Raw genomic sequence first — 16,346 nt, forward strand, 5'->3', positions numbered from 1 at the left:
ACAGTGGAAAGGGATACAACGAGTCAGCAAGTACTTAGAGAAAGGAGATGATGAAAACACGTCTGTTGATAGATACACTGGATGGCTCAAAAGGGAGAAATTTGGGAATAAATGAGAGGACAGGCAGTGGTATTACAATAGATACAAGATTTCTCAACATTTTTCTTTATTTTTTTTTGTTTTTTTTTTTTTGAATGGACGGTCTATAAACGTTTTCATTTTTATTGAAAATTTTCCAAAAAGAAAGATCCATCCACAATGATTTCTCATATCAAAAATATATCAATGGGTCTATGGCTACACAAAGAGAGAAAAACACACATACAATATCCAAATATGTACAAGTTGTATGTGAGTTGTAGTTAAATATACACAAGGTTTTTTTTTGTCCCGGCAATAGGAACCCAAACAATGCTGATGCGAGCACTGGACCCGGGCTGTGCAGTCCACATGATAATATACAGTCCCATTAGTTGAGAAACTTGTCAGTGTGTTCAGTGGTGGGCTTGTTCGCTCCTCTGTGAGGGCGTGTTCATGCAGCAGTGTAGTGTTGTAATGCAAAAAAGACAAAGTAAGTCTTTGCGTCCTTTCTGTGTTGGGCTGGACTGAGGGCAAGCCTGCAGACACTCCTGCAAGGAGGCAGAGCAGACACACGAACCCACAAAGAAAAATATGTTTAATAGATGCAAACAACTCATCAGTGCTTCTGTCAATTAATGTTTTGGGGTTTTTTGTTCTATTTGCCTGACATTTCATGAGGAATAAGTTTAGTTGGATTAAAGTTTCCAACAAACCTTTCTAGTGGCTGCTCTGTCTCTGGACTTTAGAGCTTTTGCCATTCCCAGAGTCCTCGCTGTGCCGTTTGCCGCTGGACTGAGAGGCGCACTGGTGTTCAGGTCCTGCAAAACAGAATCAAACAATGCTCTGAAAACACTGTTTTACCATCTCTGACAGGAAGGGAGCGCTTGGGGTAAAGGTACAGTTGACACATGCCATCAGTTCTCACCTTTGTGGACTGCAGGTCCCGGAATCTGCTGTGTGCCTTGAGTGTAACACATCACACTGGAACTGGCACCTGCATAACCTGGAATTCAAGGAAGATTCAAGGATTAAAAGAAAACAACCATCATCACCTAGCAGCCGTATGCCTCCGAGTCTCTCATGTTAACAGTGAAGACGACAAAAGTTCGCTCATTCTACAGAATTGGATTTTTCTCCCAACTCCATCCTTTCTGCTTCTTGGGGCGAGCATGAATCCGACCAGCTCCCAGGCTGACAGCACACCACTGACATGACTACTGGAGGTAACTGCAGAGTTGTCAGCGATCCACTGAGTTTGTCTATTAGATGCAAGAGGCGGAGGCGTCGCTCGGACTAATTTTGGTTGACGTTGATCTTCGACCACCAAATTCTACTCAGTTCATTTTTGAGTCCAAATGGATGTTTGTACCAGGTGTAATGAAATTCAAAGAAGGTGCTCCTGAGACATCACGTGCAGGAGGATGGCACAAACAACCCAAAAACATAGCATCAGCGGTGCAGAGGCACAGCAAATGTGTTATGAAGTGGAACGTGAGCACAAGTGCATAACATATTCAGATAGATAAATTAAGTGTGTAGAAGCTGAGGGTCCCCACCCTGCTGGTGTGTGCTGATGCTGGTTTGTGGATCTTCCTGCATGTACATCATGACTCCGCTTTGCCAGTCTCCCTGGGAGCGAACGGGCATCTGATACCCTGTACAAACAATACGACAAATTTCTTTGTTAGACACAACTTCACTGCCACGGACCGCAGAGGAAGTTAGAAATACTGCAGGGTTTATGCTGCTTACCAGACGCAGCAGTGGCAGTAGCATCATGTGAAGCTTCAACAGGGAATCCCGTCTCACTGCTACTGTTTCTGTTGCCGTTAGAGTTGGACGGAACTGTAGCCAAAAGGCCTAAAGAGACAGACAATACACAGCTCATTGAAACGACAGCAGTAGTATAGTGCCTTCATCAGAAAGCTCCAAAGCTCCTTAATGGTCATAAACTGAAAGCAAAACACAACAACTGCTTCGTATATTGAAGGCCGAAACCTTCAATAACTGTTTGACTCACCTTATGTAATCTACTGAACAAACTATTTTGAGTGAAACGACCGTGTGCGTCTACTGTTGTGTCCTTACCGAGGCCTCTGTAACAGGAGAGCTGTTGGTAGATCTGTTTCATTCGCTCAATGTTGAGGCGGCTGGCCTCTGCGTGGTGCACCATGGGCTTGGGGTAATGCACTCCAATAATACATTTGGCTGCCTTCTGCACGCTCTCCGGAGCGTTCCAGGGATCATAAATGTACTTGGCTGGAAACCCTCTCAGAATGGGCAAGTAGCGCCTGAGGGAGGAGATGCAGAGGTTTAGTGAGCACGTAGAGTGGTGTGATCTATTGTCAGGACAAGCAAACACAGGTGGGGTTAACCAATATGACATAAAACACTTATTTTTACTTGTAGTGCTATTTATACATCCAGATGTGTTTGGTTTGAGTTGCCATGTTTTGCAGGTAATGACAGCAGAGATATCTGCATAGATATGCTTCAACCAAAACAATTTAGAAGGATAAAAAGCACTACGTATAAGAGGGATTTTTCATTTCGGCATGATCTGCCCCTTTACAGCCATCAGTGTAAGATACTAGTGTCAGCATCCATCAACATCTCCTTTCAGCTGAGCCGCAGTTTCAGCACCACAGCATATAAAACAATTAAATGGTGCAGACGTTCACTGCAGTTTAATCAGGGACCAAACTTTGGATTTGGGCAGAAGTCAGCACACCGTATGTAGTCTCCATTGGGGTCCGTGCGTCGGCCAAAACCCACAGGGCAGTAGCAGTGGAAGAACTGCTGGAAGAAGGAGCTGCAGGAGAGCCACATCCAGCTGCCTGCGTTCACACTCCAGTCGGCATCCAGCAGCAGCTCCTCAAACACCTGAACACACACAGACAAGCCTCGTGAGCCGGCGTGATGCTCAGTGTTTGGCCTTTCTGAGCTGCGATGGATCACATAAACCTAAACTAGTTTTTGTTGTTAGAAAATGTATGAAAATCATTACTGAAACAAAGCTTTGGCTGGAATATGATTTTAAAAATGCTGTTTGCAGTGAAAACACACTGTAGTTGAACTCTCTTTTATAAACGACTTAAAAGATAAATAATCAATCAATTTTTTCTTCTCCTTTCATACAACCAGAACACATTTATATACAAAAACTAAACTGAAAAGTCACAACATTTTGGATGCATGAAGACTAAAATATTAACACACTATTTTTAAAGTGAACATTGTTAGGAATCTAAATGTTGATTCATTTGAATGAACTTGATAAAACGGGAGGAAAATCTGAATACTATAAACATACAGAATAACAAGAAGAAAAGGCACGCAGGCATCATATTTATCTGGATTTCTTCACCTTCATGCCCTCCTCCCAGCCGATCCACAGATCTCCTCTGGTCAGGAAACAGGCCACAGCGTGTCGAGCCAGGTGGTGGATCCAGCCCTCCTGCCGCAGCTGAGTCATGATGGCGTCGATCCAGGGAAAGCCAGTCCGGCCCTCCGCCCACTTGGCGAGCGCCTCTGCGTTGCGGTCCCATGGAATCTGAACACAGATGGGGTTGTTCTCCATCTTGTCGAAGCAGGGGTTGTTGGTGGCTGCCGTGTAGAAGAACTCGCGCCAGAGAAGCTGACCGTAGAGCGACAGAGGAGGGGAGCTGTTCTTCTTCACCTGGTGGGGATGGAGGAAGAGCAGAGTATTACGTATGGAAAAAAAACCAAAAAAAAACCAAACAAACCCAGAAACAGGATGACATGTAGGCACTTTAACTTATGGCTTAATTTTATTCATGCATTCAAAAGCAGAAGCTTGTACTTCCTTTCTTTGCTTAGGCATAAACATTTGTATTAACATGAAAAAGACTGAAAACATGGACATGGACTGCTGACTGTTTCTCCACAGGAAATATTCCAGCAGTAGAGAGCAGTTTCCTCTCGATACAGAAAATCCAGCCCAAGAGGCAAAATCATTAAACTTCCACACGACTGCTACTTAGTAAAAAGTGTGTATATTATATATTTACTAAATATACAACATCACACCTCAAGAGGGCGCCAGTGCGCCAAAACTGTGAACAGTTAAGTGGTGCTATAAACAACAGGATTGTTCACATTGTTCATCAGTCACAGACTCACACACTCTCCTGTCAAGACTCGTGAAAGGGGGTCAGAATTAAATCATCTACCATCAACCATTTTTCCGACCGTCTTTGAACTTCTCAACGTAATATCCTGTGACGCCGCTGATTCACGGCAGCTTCACAGGCGACGGGGACTCGGTTTTACGTGCTGAAACTCTCTGAACGCTCTCAGGAGTTTAATGACTTACCTTCCTGTAGAGGTCGGTGAGTTTGAAGTAGAAGAGGCGACAGGAGAGGCAGCCGAAGCGCAGGTATGGGCTGAGGCCTGTCGGGCTGGCGAGCAGCGAGTTGGCGTTCATTCTGGGACGCTCGAAGTTGGCCACCCAGGCCTGTTGGCAACACAAGCGCTTTTTTTAGGCAGTTTTGTCTAATTCTTTTTTGCTTTTTTTCTTTTAAACGACGAAACAGCATTTCACAATTTCCCCATCTGACTCCTGACCGATTTGACTGACCTTCCTCTCCAAATGCCTCTCGAGCCGTGTGAGAGCTTCAGTCTCACCCCCGGGCCACACAGCTGAGGACAGACCCTCAGTGTCAAAACCTGCAGGGATCACAAAAACAAAAAACACTCTAAAATTCAGCCTATAATGTGGAAATTTCAGGGTTTTTTTGCTGAATCTAAACTGCTCCACTGTTGGTACTGACTGGGACGAAGAACCTTCATGCTCGGCCTCACTCACCCAGTTCCTCCAAGGAGGGGACCCCAAACTTGTCGTCATGGTCTTCGGACAGCGGCGTGGTGCACTTCCCCATGATTTCCGCCGTGATGGACTCTGCAGGCACCTCCACTGGGTCCATACGACTGATGAGGGTCTGGAACCGCTTGTAGGTGAGAGGGGACTGACCCCCATTCAACTCTATGATCCTGCAGGAGGACAGAGAGAGTCACAGACCTGATGGACACGTTGCTTTACAGAGGCCTTTAAAGCACATGTGGTAAGGACTAATGTTAACTCACTTGTCCAGATCATAGAGTGTGTGGGAGATGCGAACTGTCACCTCCACTCCAGCCTCAGAGGCCAGTTTCTTAATAGCTGCATCTCGCTCTTTGCCAAAGGGCTCAGAGTCGTACTCGTAAGACAAACGAGAAATATTCCACTCCTGAAAAGGAGAGAAAAAGTGCTGAGCCACAGAATAAAAACAATAGACTTAAAGCATGGGGGCTTCAGCTTTAAATCAGGTGACCACGTTACCTTGAAAAGTCTGGGAAAGACATCAGTGGGTTGGCCTCGTATCACAAAGAGTCGAGAGTTGAGCTTACGGAGGCTGGAGTCCAAGTCCTCAAGACTCTGCAGTAAGAACCTGCAGGACAGCAGGAATAAAGAGACAGTAGTTAAAACACTGACAGGAGACAGACACGGCTAAATGTTCAAAAACTTTTCACAATATCAGCATCTCTCATGAAGGTGAGGGGAAAAAATGAACATCATGTTGAGTGCAATCGCCGTGGGGAAAAATATCTCCTGTTTTAATAAGGAGGGATGATTAGTTCAGGTTTTGACAAGACACGAAGCAGCACTTTCAGTTCAATCAGCTCATTGAGATGCTAATTTTATGCAGCAAGATGCAGCACAATCATCCCAGATGACCTGCTCTTCTAAAATACAACATATTTCTGCCTTCACAACATGGTGGCAACTGAGAGTGTAAGAAAATATCAGTAACAATCTGCAGTACCGTACCGAAGACACTATCTATTTCAAAGTCACAGTTAACATGCAAAGATTCACAGAAGTTACTGTTAGTATTTCATTTATATGCCAAGTCAAACGTGTATTAATAAATATTGTGTCGGGGGGGATGAAAATGTGCCTGCCGTCAAAGCCGAAGGAGTCCAGCAGGTGTGTGAGTCAGCAGAAACGTCTGACTGAGCTGATGTCAGAGAGGCAGGACAGACGGGAGGAGACAGGAGTCCATTTCTGTCCCTGTAGTTTAATTAGGGGCGCCACAGGGACAACAACGTGGAAACGAGACAATCTGGACTATTTAAAAAAAAAAACCAAATTAAAACAAATGCTGACACATGAGGGAACACCTGATCGTAACACTGCATGACCTGCTTCTCCCAGCAAAGACTCTTCGACTCGGATCACGTCTTCTCCATGTAAATTCGAGCCTATTAAAACCTATTTTGCCAAAGTACAGATTTAGATCTAATACAGCACATGCAGGTGCAAAGCTACTGGAAACCAGCACTGTACACTGGCTCTGAACCACAAATTTAACCCAATGTGCAACATTTCTGTGCCAGTCAGATTTTCATTGTGTTGGACGAAACTGGGGCTGAGACATTGTCCATTTGTATACAGCTGTGGTTTAGGACAACTTAATTAAGTCATAGTTTAAGCAAAAATACCAAAAAGATTTCCTGGTTTCAGCCTTTCAGTATTTGTTCCTGTTCTTGTAGTAAACTGAATGTATTTGGCTTTTGGACTGTCGCTGGTTAAGACTTCACTGTGGCTGATAGAAAATTCTGACATTTTTCACTAGTCAGTGAACTAAACGGCAGATGATTTGATTACTGAAGCCATCACATTTGCAGCCCTACTCCGCTTTGAAGTGTCTCAGAGTCATACCATCATATTCACAAACGACTATGCACATGATGCATTTGTGTATTACTTGACCTGAGCTTCTCACATGACACAAAAATGCATGTTCTCTACTTCTATGGTCTCTTTTCTGTTCTATTTTCTGTGTGCACTCATGTAAACTGATGTTGCTTTGCTTGAAGCGCGCACACGTCCGGTTCTATAAATAACGAACAGCACCTCTTGACATCAGCTTTATCACTTGCTAATGGCGAATAACCTGAAACCAGTAGTGAAACAAACGGAAATGAAATGACTATCCTTGAGGGAACCACTTTTCTTCTTTGTGATCCTGACAGCATAACCGCTCGATTTAACCTCCACTTTACATGAATAAACAAGTGTGATCAGGTTACTGCTTTAAGGCAATGAAAAAGCAAACTTTATTTACTGAATTCTTCACACACACTGTTGTCCTTCTAACAGGACTGATGAGTTTAAAACTGACAAAGGCAGACCCTGAACACAAGCCTTGTTCGACCACAGAAATTCCACTGTGCTTCTCTTTTTACATTTCCAAAAAATAAGAACTACCAACTGTAAACATCAAAGCACACACACACACACGGGTCCACACATGCATGCACACCGAGCGGCAGTAACATGGTGCTTCCCGTGCTGTTGCTATAGGTACCAAAGTTCGTAGGTGTCAGCTTCCTGTCTAATCATGTCTTTGACTGTTATGAGAGGCAGTTGGGTGCTGCAAGTGTGCTGTGAAAACTTATTACTGACGGTGAGGATGAAATCTCCAGCTGTCACTCCCATATATATGTGGTTATAACCACAACATAAATATTTCAGGTAATAAATCGCACGACATTATGAAAGAGTGGAAGCCATCATTTTGCATTTCAGTGGATTCTGTGTCTGTTTTTAAGAGGCTGCACTGCTGCTGCTCCATCATTCATGATTATGAGGGCGTCAGTCACAGTCAAAACAATGCTGATGGAGGCCAGTGAATCACTATTCAAATTCTGATTATGTTACTCAGTTTGCATGCATTGGATCCAAGTGTAGGTTTGCGTTCAGAAGAAAATCGTGTGGATGAATGAACGTCACAATCCCGGAGCCCAAACTGTCGTCTCCAAACAGATTCTTTTGTCCAGCCTGCAGACCAAAACCCAAATACTCTAACTGCTGCTGCTATCACAGACAACAAAGCGGCAAATTCTTACATTTAAGAACCTGGAGCCAGTAAATACTTAATGTTTTTGCTTTAAAATGACTTTAACAATTAATCAACTGACAAAATAACCATGTGATATTTATCTACTCGTCTACTACTACTAACTTAACTACTCGTCTTTTATCATTGTTCAGTCACCTTTTTGTGTTTTCGGTTGTTTTATTGTGCTTTCCTCATCAATTTCTGCATCTATCACTTGTAAAGTAATTTGAACTGCATTTGATTTGTCTGAAATGAGCTGCACTAATAAAGTCTGACTCAATGACATCATCATGACTCCATCACACTGATGACCGATGTTCCCGATATTCACATTGTCACGCCTGGTTTGGATACACCCGAGTTGTCTCTGTTCCATCACAGGAGAGCTGCACAGAAAACTCTTTCAGTCCTTTTTGTCCTACTTTGATCCTCTGGGAAGTGGTTAAGTAGAGTTTGGCTTTACTTAAAATTCACTGAGTGATGTGCTGTTGCAGAAACACCCTGCTCCACTCTCCAGCAGTCACATCTGGAGCCACTTACAACCACAGTCTTATCCGATGGCCAATGAATAACCCTCCAACAGGTCAGCTAAGACTTATCCAGCCAGGCCAGGAATTTAGTCCAGGGGTCACATGTCATGCTAGCTGCCTTGCTTTAAGTTGCTGCCAATGCTACAATGCTGCAAAGACACACTCATCTGTCCATGCTGTTCACATAAAGACAAAACAGGCTAACAGGGTTCAGTTATTTTCCATCTTTCTTCCCTCCTACTTCTTATAAACACTCTTTCACGGAGCAACTCCACATCAATTAAAATGCAGGCCTCCCGGCATATCTCTGTCAAATAGCTTAAACAGGTTCAACCACAAAGCGGCAACACGGATATCAGATGGAAGCAGCTTTGACGGGATTAGTGCTCACAGACAGTTGTGCTGCTCACCAGAGATAGTTGGGGTCTCTTGCCGTAGCCTGAGAGCAGAAGTAGGCCAGAAAAGACGAGAACGGCGGAGGGTTTGCTACTAACACACTGACCTACTTACAACACGCGTGGAGATGTCGGGGGTGTAGGAAAAGTTATTGTGATTATGTCATCTGGCAGCGATCTGCCTCATTCAGCCACCCAGGATTACCCCCTCCCTTGTATTGAAAGGACAGGGTCACTCTGTTCTTAACAAATGATTAAAATGATTTCAGGAGCTAGCTCTTAGTGCTAATTACAGAGACTGCAGGTTACAGCAAGCTTTCCATAGCCTTCAGCACAATCCTCCCGTAATGTCAGCACATAATTTTGTGACTTTTTTCTTGCTTTGAGGAGTGTAGACTGTGAGACACAAAGTCAAGGACGTGAACGCTGCAGAGCTAAAGAGGCGTCACTATGGTTTGAGCACTAACAGTTCTCGTGGAGCAACACAGCCTGTGCTTTCATGCTCCCAAAGGTGACACGTTGTGTTTGTGACAGTGAATCACACACTGTTCAGTTTATTAGGTGCACCCAATACACAGCAGGCCTGAGATAACTAACAGAACTTAAAACGTTCAGTTTCAGTCGAAAAGTTTTAACTCAACATAATCATTTTGAAGGAAGTAGTTTTGTTGTGCTATACTGACAGCCATTTCTATCATTTTATCCACCCAATTTATATGAATGAGGCTAAAGAACAAAGAACTTTCTTTATATAAGGCAACTGAGTGGACGTTAGTGAATCAAACATTTACATATCGATTCCAATAAAGCTCATCTGGCTTTTCTGCACACTTTTACACAAAATCAAACAAATTTTTTAGTTTGAAAAAATAATAATAATAATAATAATAATAATACTACAATCTCTTGACTCTTAAGGGAGATTTCAGTGTGTACTCCTACTGGATTTAGAGATGAAGGGTTTTATTTCATGTAGTTGCCTGATGTGTGCATTTAAAAAAATGAAATAAAAGGAATGAATCAGGGCGTACTGACTGATCTGCGTGTGAGCTCTGCGTCACCCCAGGCTGCTGTTGCATAACCCTGGAAGCATAACATGGATGCTCCATAACAGGCACGCCTTTGCTGCTGCTGCTGCTGCTGCCCTACTCTCCCAGTGACGCCATGGGACCGCATTGCAAACCAGAGCGCACAGCGGGAGAGGAAAGAAAAACATCCAGCGAGACACCTACTGCACTGTAAACCTCAGCAGCTCTTTCATTCAGCAGCTGCATGCGCAGACGGTTAGAATCCGCCAGTTTCCACACAGGAGCAGTTTGCACACTGCAGACTACAGCACACACATGCGGGGTAGCAAGGAACAAATCGCAAACCGAGCTGGGTGAAAAAGATGACAACTGCTTGTTTTGAAAGGAAGAACTTTCCACCGAGCACTGGAGGTTGACTCAGATTGTCTGCTGCGTGGGCTGTAAGGTGGAGGTTAGGTTGGCCAACCCTCCACTAACCCAAATGCGCCTCGCTCTTATCTCTCGTCACATGAGTCTGTAAAGCTTCATAGACTTGCTTGTGTCACCAGACTCCAACAGCTTGTCCCTATCTTGCTGCTCCGACTGTCTCCTCAGGAAATGTCAGTTATGTAAAATGTAAGAATTAAATGGTGCATAGCCTTTTCACCAAATAATATGTGGGCGATACTGGTCAAATTCAGGTTATATGTAATCTGAGAAAACCTGAGAGGAAAGAAGAACAGACATAATCCACTCCCGACGTGTTTAATGAGTGAATTCATTGTGCCAAACCAAGCTTGTTAAGTGATTATTCTCAGCTCTGGCAAACCTGGAAGACTAATTTTGTCCTGTAGACATGTAGACATTTTCAGATTTCTATCTCAGGACATTTCAGTCCGTTAGGCTAACGTAAAGATCCATTCCTGCCAAGTCTCTACTCCCTGCAGAAGAAATAACTAATGATTTGAATGTCATGTTCCCTGCTACAATCTAGTAGCTCAGCATGGATCTGTGTGCAGGTCATCAGTGTGACAGAGTCTGGGAACTGAGGCTGTAAGGATGTGAAGTGATGAACCAGTTAACTAGAAGCTATAAAGCATGACGACTGCAAACCATTTTGGCAATAATTACAGTCTACCATGGAGGTCAACACACCAAACCACTGTTTACCAATCTGAGATTTACCTCACCATCTGAGGAGAAGTAATACAGTAATACAGCCCCTGTTGTTTATTTTGCCCCATTTAATCATGTATCTGAAAGAATAATTGATGTTTGGCCCTATGATGATTACAGTTTTATTTGCACCAGATGATGTAATGGAGGGCAAACCTCTTTGATTATTGGTGCGCAATATCTGTCAGTCATCTTGTTGCCACTGATATCAGTAATTGTTCACATTTTAAACGATGCCTGGTACATTAGTGAAATACATCTGTCATAATCTCAGTAAAATAAAACAAACTGTTCACTAGTATTTTCTGAATTTATGTGTCCGTTCTTGTTTGCTAAAATCAGCTATAAGTATTTTTTTAATTATCCTTTTTAAGTATTACTTCCGTGTGTGACATAACAGACAAATCTCAAAGATTCACCTGCTGTACACTGATATTTGCTTTCTATATTTGACATGAAGTTGGCAAGTTAGTGCAGACACTTCAAAGCAATGCAGAGTTTTGGCACCAATGAGCAGCTCTTATGGACGTTTGACACAACAAGCATCACAGTTAGAACACACTGCCTTAAAGAGTCAAACAAAACCGTATGTGATATCATCAAGGGGCTACAGGAATTAGGTCCAAAGCAGCAAAGCAATAGAGCAATCTGTTGATTACTTTCTTGAACACCACTTGGTTTAAAAAAAGGGGCAGAAATAAACAGTGATGGATCAGGAGTTCCCAAAGTTATAGATGAAATAAGCAATCTGGAGTCTTGAAATTTCTTAGTTTATCTCCAAACAAGCATCGTGAAGTTTCTGATTGTTTTATCTCTGACCAACAGTCCTAAAACCACAGATATTCAGTTTGCCATCGTGTAAGACAAAAAGCTGCCAATCACTGCATATGAGAAGCTGGGAGCATGAATAAAAAACAATTTCAAAAATGTCTCAAACGATTAATCGATCAGCAGTACTTTCCCACAGCTTATCTGTCAGCTAACTTATCCATTTATCGCCAGATGCTGATTTAGCCAGTGCATGGAGCTTATGTGCAAAAAACAAAAACAAAACTGTAACATTACATACTGTGTGCATTTGCTAGCAAAGCTGATGGACAGAAATCCAAGCACGTGGATGTGCATGGATAACATAAACGAGTATGTGCACGGAGCTGATCGCATGTGCTCACCTCCACCTGTTGATGCCAACGTTGGAAGATCCCGCGAACCAGGGGTCGAGGATGTAGACGCAGCGGACAGTATCCGCTCCCAGCAGAGATTCCTTGAGCGACGGGTTGTCGTGGAGCCGCAAGCCCTTCCTGAACCAGTGGATCGTATTAATGACCATTACTCAACTGGACGTAGTCCTTGACTTCCTTTTTGAATGAAATTAAGTCTTTTGTGCTCACTCCACTCTTATTCCGACTCGCTGGCTGTTCAAAACAAGTTCAGGTCCAAGAAACAAAAACAGAAGAAGAAACGAGGCCACTGGGAATCCAAATGTACCAAGAAAAGTGCTTGTATGCCGTTAAAGGATACAAGCCGTTGTTTTCGGTAATGCTGTGCGACGGTGCGATTAACCTTGCTCTAAAAGAACCTTTTCCATAATGTCGAAGAATACAGAAACCGTTGACTGCTGAACCATTTGGGCACGAGACAGCGCGCGCTCTACGGCAATGTGACCACCAGCAACGCGGCGGGCTCTAGGACCCGGTTCGATAACGAGCACTAGGCTATCTTGTTGTATAACTTGTTTTTCTGAATAGTGAAAAATACGTGTATGGCTTTAAATATACACGGAGGCTTTGGTGGGCCCGCACTCTAAAGACATCATTTAAGTAAAACGATGTTTGGACAAAAAGCAGACTATTTCAACTGGCCTGTAACCTGAAGCAGTTCGGTGCTGCTAACGACCACAAGACACGGTGGCAAGTCCGGCTGCCGAGAAAGCTGGTTATGTAAATACAATTTCTGACTGCGATACTGTCAAATTCGTCCTTCCAAACGTAAACTGGTCAAATACTTAGCTGTTATAAATCCTCCTCTGTTCTGTTTGCCTCGTCTCACCCAGTGCCGACCAGCAATTTTGAGTGTCTATAACAAAATTCTTTTCTCCAACGTCTATGAATGGCTGCTCAACCTCCTCACCGCACCTACAGTCGTGACTCCGCCCACGTGAGACGCACATAGCTTTCGGCGTTCTGATTGGTCCAAAATACCGAGTGCGTTTCTCGGCGTGGTCACGTTTCTACAGCGTGCTCTCTCTGCCCTAAAAGAGACATGACAGCGAGCATGCAGCCTGTTAACATACTTGTAATATTACTTAATTGTGACCTCTTATGGAAGGCCGACCAGCTTGAGCACGTTAACAGGCTAATTTACCAAGTTTTATCCTTAAAAACTGAAGCAAAAAGGCGAGGTTAGACGGAGGTGAACTCAAGTATTTTGGAGGTTTAGTCGAGTCGAGTTAATGATATAAAAAAAGGAACTTTTGATTGTTATGTAGGATGTGTAGACTGACGTAGAAGACATACTGCTGGTGTAAAAGTGTAAGACCTTAAACATATCTCAGCATGTGTCTCCGTTACCATACGGAGCCTCCTGGCTTGTTTACCATAAAAGAACCCGGATAAGCACATGAAGTCTGGCATGAGCGCACGGATCTCACGCGTCACCGAGCGTGCGTGCCTCTGTGTGTGTGTGTGTGTGTGTCATTGTAGTACCGGAGTAGTAAACCCGCTCACGCACTTCATATTAGATATCAACTGTGTTGTGCATTAAAGACTCCGGTAAAATTAATCAAAAGTAATTGTTTTGTTTGTTTGTTTGTTGTTTGTTTGTTTGTTTTTATGAAGAAGGAGCACATTAAAAGCTTAAATTACACACACCTACTATATATTCAGGGTGTTGTGATTAAAGTAGTGAATGATCAAAACTTTTCTGTTTACGCTTTCTTAAAACAGAATTTGAAAACATTTATTCATATCTTGCACTACAACGTAACCACAAACCATGTGTGTTATGTATATGTTTTATACCATCGTGTGTTTCTTCTTCTGTTGTCTCATGTATTTTTGAATTGCCTCGTTGCTACACAAATGAACTCGTCTTGCTGTTAGTCTTGTTTGTGTGGCCCAAACTGCTGCCATATATGTCTAAATATTAATAACATGTATGTAGTAGCAGAACGACTCCATCTTATCTTCCTTTGACATTCTTACATAAAATGGTTTGTAATTATGCAAGATACAAAGTACAGCCAAGGACCGGAGATGTAGTGCCGCATTTTGACCACCGAGTGGCAGTATAGCAACACACCACTAACTCTGCCCTCCTGTCTAACGACAACCTAACGTTATTATCCTTACATGGTGATGATAAGCAGTTGTTACTGTGTTACTTTTTCTTTGGTTTTTACGCCTAATTGTCCAACACGTCCACGAAAACGTGCCATTATGGTAATAAACATATTGTTATTATCACTAATATTACAAAATTGAGTATGTTGTAATTTAGAGGTACCAAATGTACTTTTTAATTTACTAGACTCTTGAAAACAAAAGAGATCCGGTAGGACTATTTAAAATTTTAAATCAAGCAAAAGAAAAAGGTTCCACGTTATATATAAATAACACAACGGAAAGTACAAACAAAATGGCTCACACAAAAGAAAAAAAAGATTTAATGAATTACCAGTTAAAAAAAACATGACTGTACAGCATGACTAAGGAGGCATGTTTGCATGATACACTCACTCTGCTAACAATCTATCACCCATCCGGGAAAAACCATCATCACTTTGCTGTTACCTGGCAACCAACGCTTCATACAGGAGGACGAGCTCTGAAGGACCACAGTGGATGCAGAGAAACAGCTGACAGCTGCCCACCTCCGCCGCTCTCACCTTAGTTAGTCAGCAAGATGTGCTGCATTGCATCAAGAGCTGAGGGCCGACTGCTGGTGATGAGCTCAGTTAATGTCACACACTGCCGGGCGGGAGGTGCTGCGGATGATATCCACCGACGAGATCTTTATAGAAAATGTTACCATTTAATCGTAATTAATCATCCATTTTCTGTGTGGAGTTCATGTAGGACTGGTTTCCCTCCCATCATCCGTCAGCATCAGCCTTATATGCTGAGTTATTTATATAAGTCAATATTTAAGTTTCTACAAACTGACCCTCTGCATGCAAAAAAGTTTTGTTTTTGTTTTTAATCCAAAAGCATCCAGAGGCTCCGTGTGTTTCCACGTGGAAATGATTCATCATGCAGCATGTCAATACAACTAAACCATGACACTAAGATACTGGCGTGATTTGTTTGTCATGTTTTCCCTGCATTTCAAGAAAAAAAAAAGAAATAAAGAAATTCAGTGTAGTAAGTTTTTTCGGCCCTGGCGTGGTTCGTGCAGTGTCATGCTGAGACAATATGAGAGGGCCTCTGGCATGGCAGGCAGTGTGGACAGATGGTTGGTCCTGCTCAGACGTACAAGGAGAAACCCAAGCAGAATGGATGAATCATCATTCCACCAACTGTTCCTCTCAGCACGTCTTCAGGATTCGACTCACTCGCTCTTTGTTTTCATGGCCCGACAGAAATGTTGCGTTGTGGCAAATAAATGGTTCAGCAGCATCACGATGAAGTTATGCAAACACCTTCATGCAGGACTGCAGGTCTAAGATCTCAAAGAAAAAGAGAAAAACTTGGAGCGATGTGCTTTAAACAGTAAAATATTAATAGGGGTCTGGCATTGCAGCTCATGACGGTGTTCTTCAGGAAAGCTACTTGTGCTGCAGACTCACCTTCGTGGCGGAGAGCATGACCTCTAGCTGCTGAGAAAGGGAATTAACAAAATTGGGCTGTTTGTGTCTGTGTGCCCTCTCAGCCACTTATCCTCTGTCACAGTGTGGTCTGTTCTCTGACTTTCATGTGGTAAAGTGAAAATTAAAAAAAAAAAACAAAAGAGGTTGGATATGTTGTTTTTATCCTGTCTCTATCCTGGATCACATTTTCTTTTTTCCATCACGGCTGCATGTTTTCACCATGTGTTTCCTCAGTGGGGATTCAGCTACAAGACACTGCAGCTTCACAGCTACAAATGACAGATTGGTTGGCACAGCGCGGCCTACGTGTGCGTCGCTGATTCTGCAGTTATGTTTCACCGGCACCAGGTAGCCTCTGCTGAAAGGTAGCAGGCAGGTTGCGCGTGTCAGTCACAGCTGATGGAGATGCGGATTGGCTTGTTTCAGCCCGCGGGGCTGCAGGC

General features: G+C 43.1%; 1 protein-coding gene across 1 annotated transcript; it reads right to left on the bottom strand.

The window, feature by feature from the left end:
• Positions 1–159: 159 nt before the first annotated feature.
• Positions 160–13,256, bottom strand: LOC124054022 (cryptochrome-1-like). The gene is made up of 14 exons (XM_046379665.1): positions 12,269–13,256; positions 5,423–5,531; positions 5,188–5,330; positions 4,910–5,094; positions 4,682–4,770; positions 4,418–4,558; positions 3,449–3,760; positions 2,813–2,964; positions 2,170–2,372; positions 1,834–1,941; positions 1,638–1,736; positions 1,007–1,084; positions 795–899; positions 160–629 (listed from the first exon to the last, which is right to left on the bottom strand). Exons 1-13 carry the CDS (start codon positions 12,424–12,426, stop codon positions 799–801), a joined length of 1,878 nt encoding a protein of 625 aa, XP_046235621.1. The 5' UTR covers positions 12,427–13,256; the 3' UTR covers positions 160–629; positions 795–798.
• Between the last annotated feature and the right edge of the window lie 3,090 nt (positions 13,257–16,346).

This window comes from Scatophagus argus, chromosome 22 (assembly GCF_020382885.2).
Source record: "Scatophagus argus isolate fScaArg1 chromosome 22, fScaArg1.pri, whole genome shotgun sequence".
Classification (NCBI taxonomy): Eukaryota; Metazoa; Chordata; class Actinopteri; family Scatophagidae; genus Scatophagus; species Scatophagus argus.

What these genes read in the sequence shown, in the direction of transcription:
- LOC124054022 (XM_046379665.1), bottom strand. Translation starts at nt 12,426, where the DNA reads ATGGTCATTAATACGATCCACTGGTTCAGGAAGGGCTTGCGGCTCCAC. An exon ending in TCTTTCCCAGACTTTTCAAG is followed by an intron (nt 5,331 to 5,422) that starts GTAACGTGGTCA and finishes TCTCCTTTTCAG; the next exon opens with GAGTGGAATATTTCTCGTTT. An exon ending in CCCAATGGAGACTACATACG is followed by an intron (nt 2,373 to 2,812) that starts GTGTGCTGACTT and finishes CTCCTCCCTCAG; the next exon opens with GCGCTACTTGCCCATTCTGA.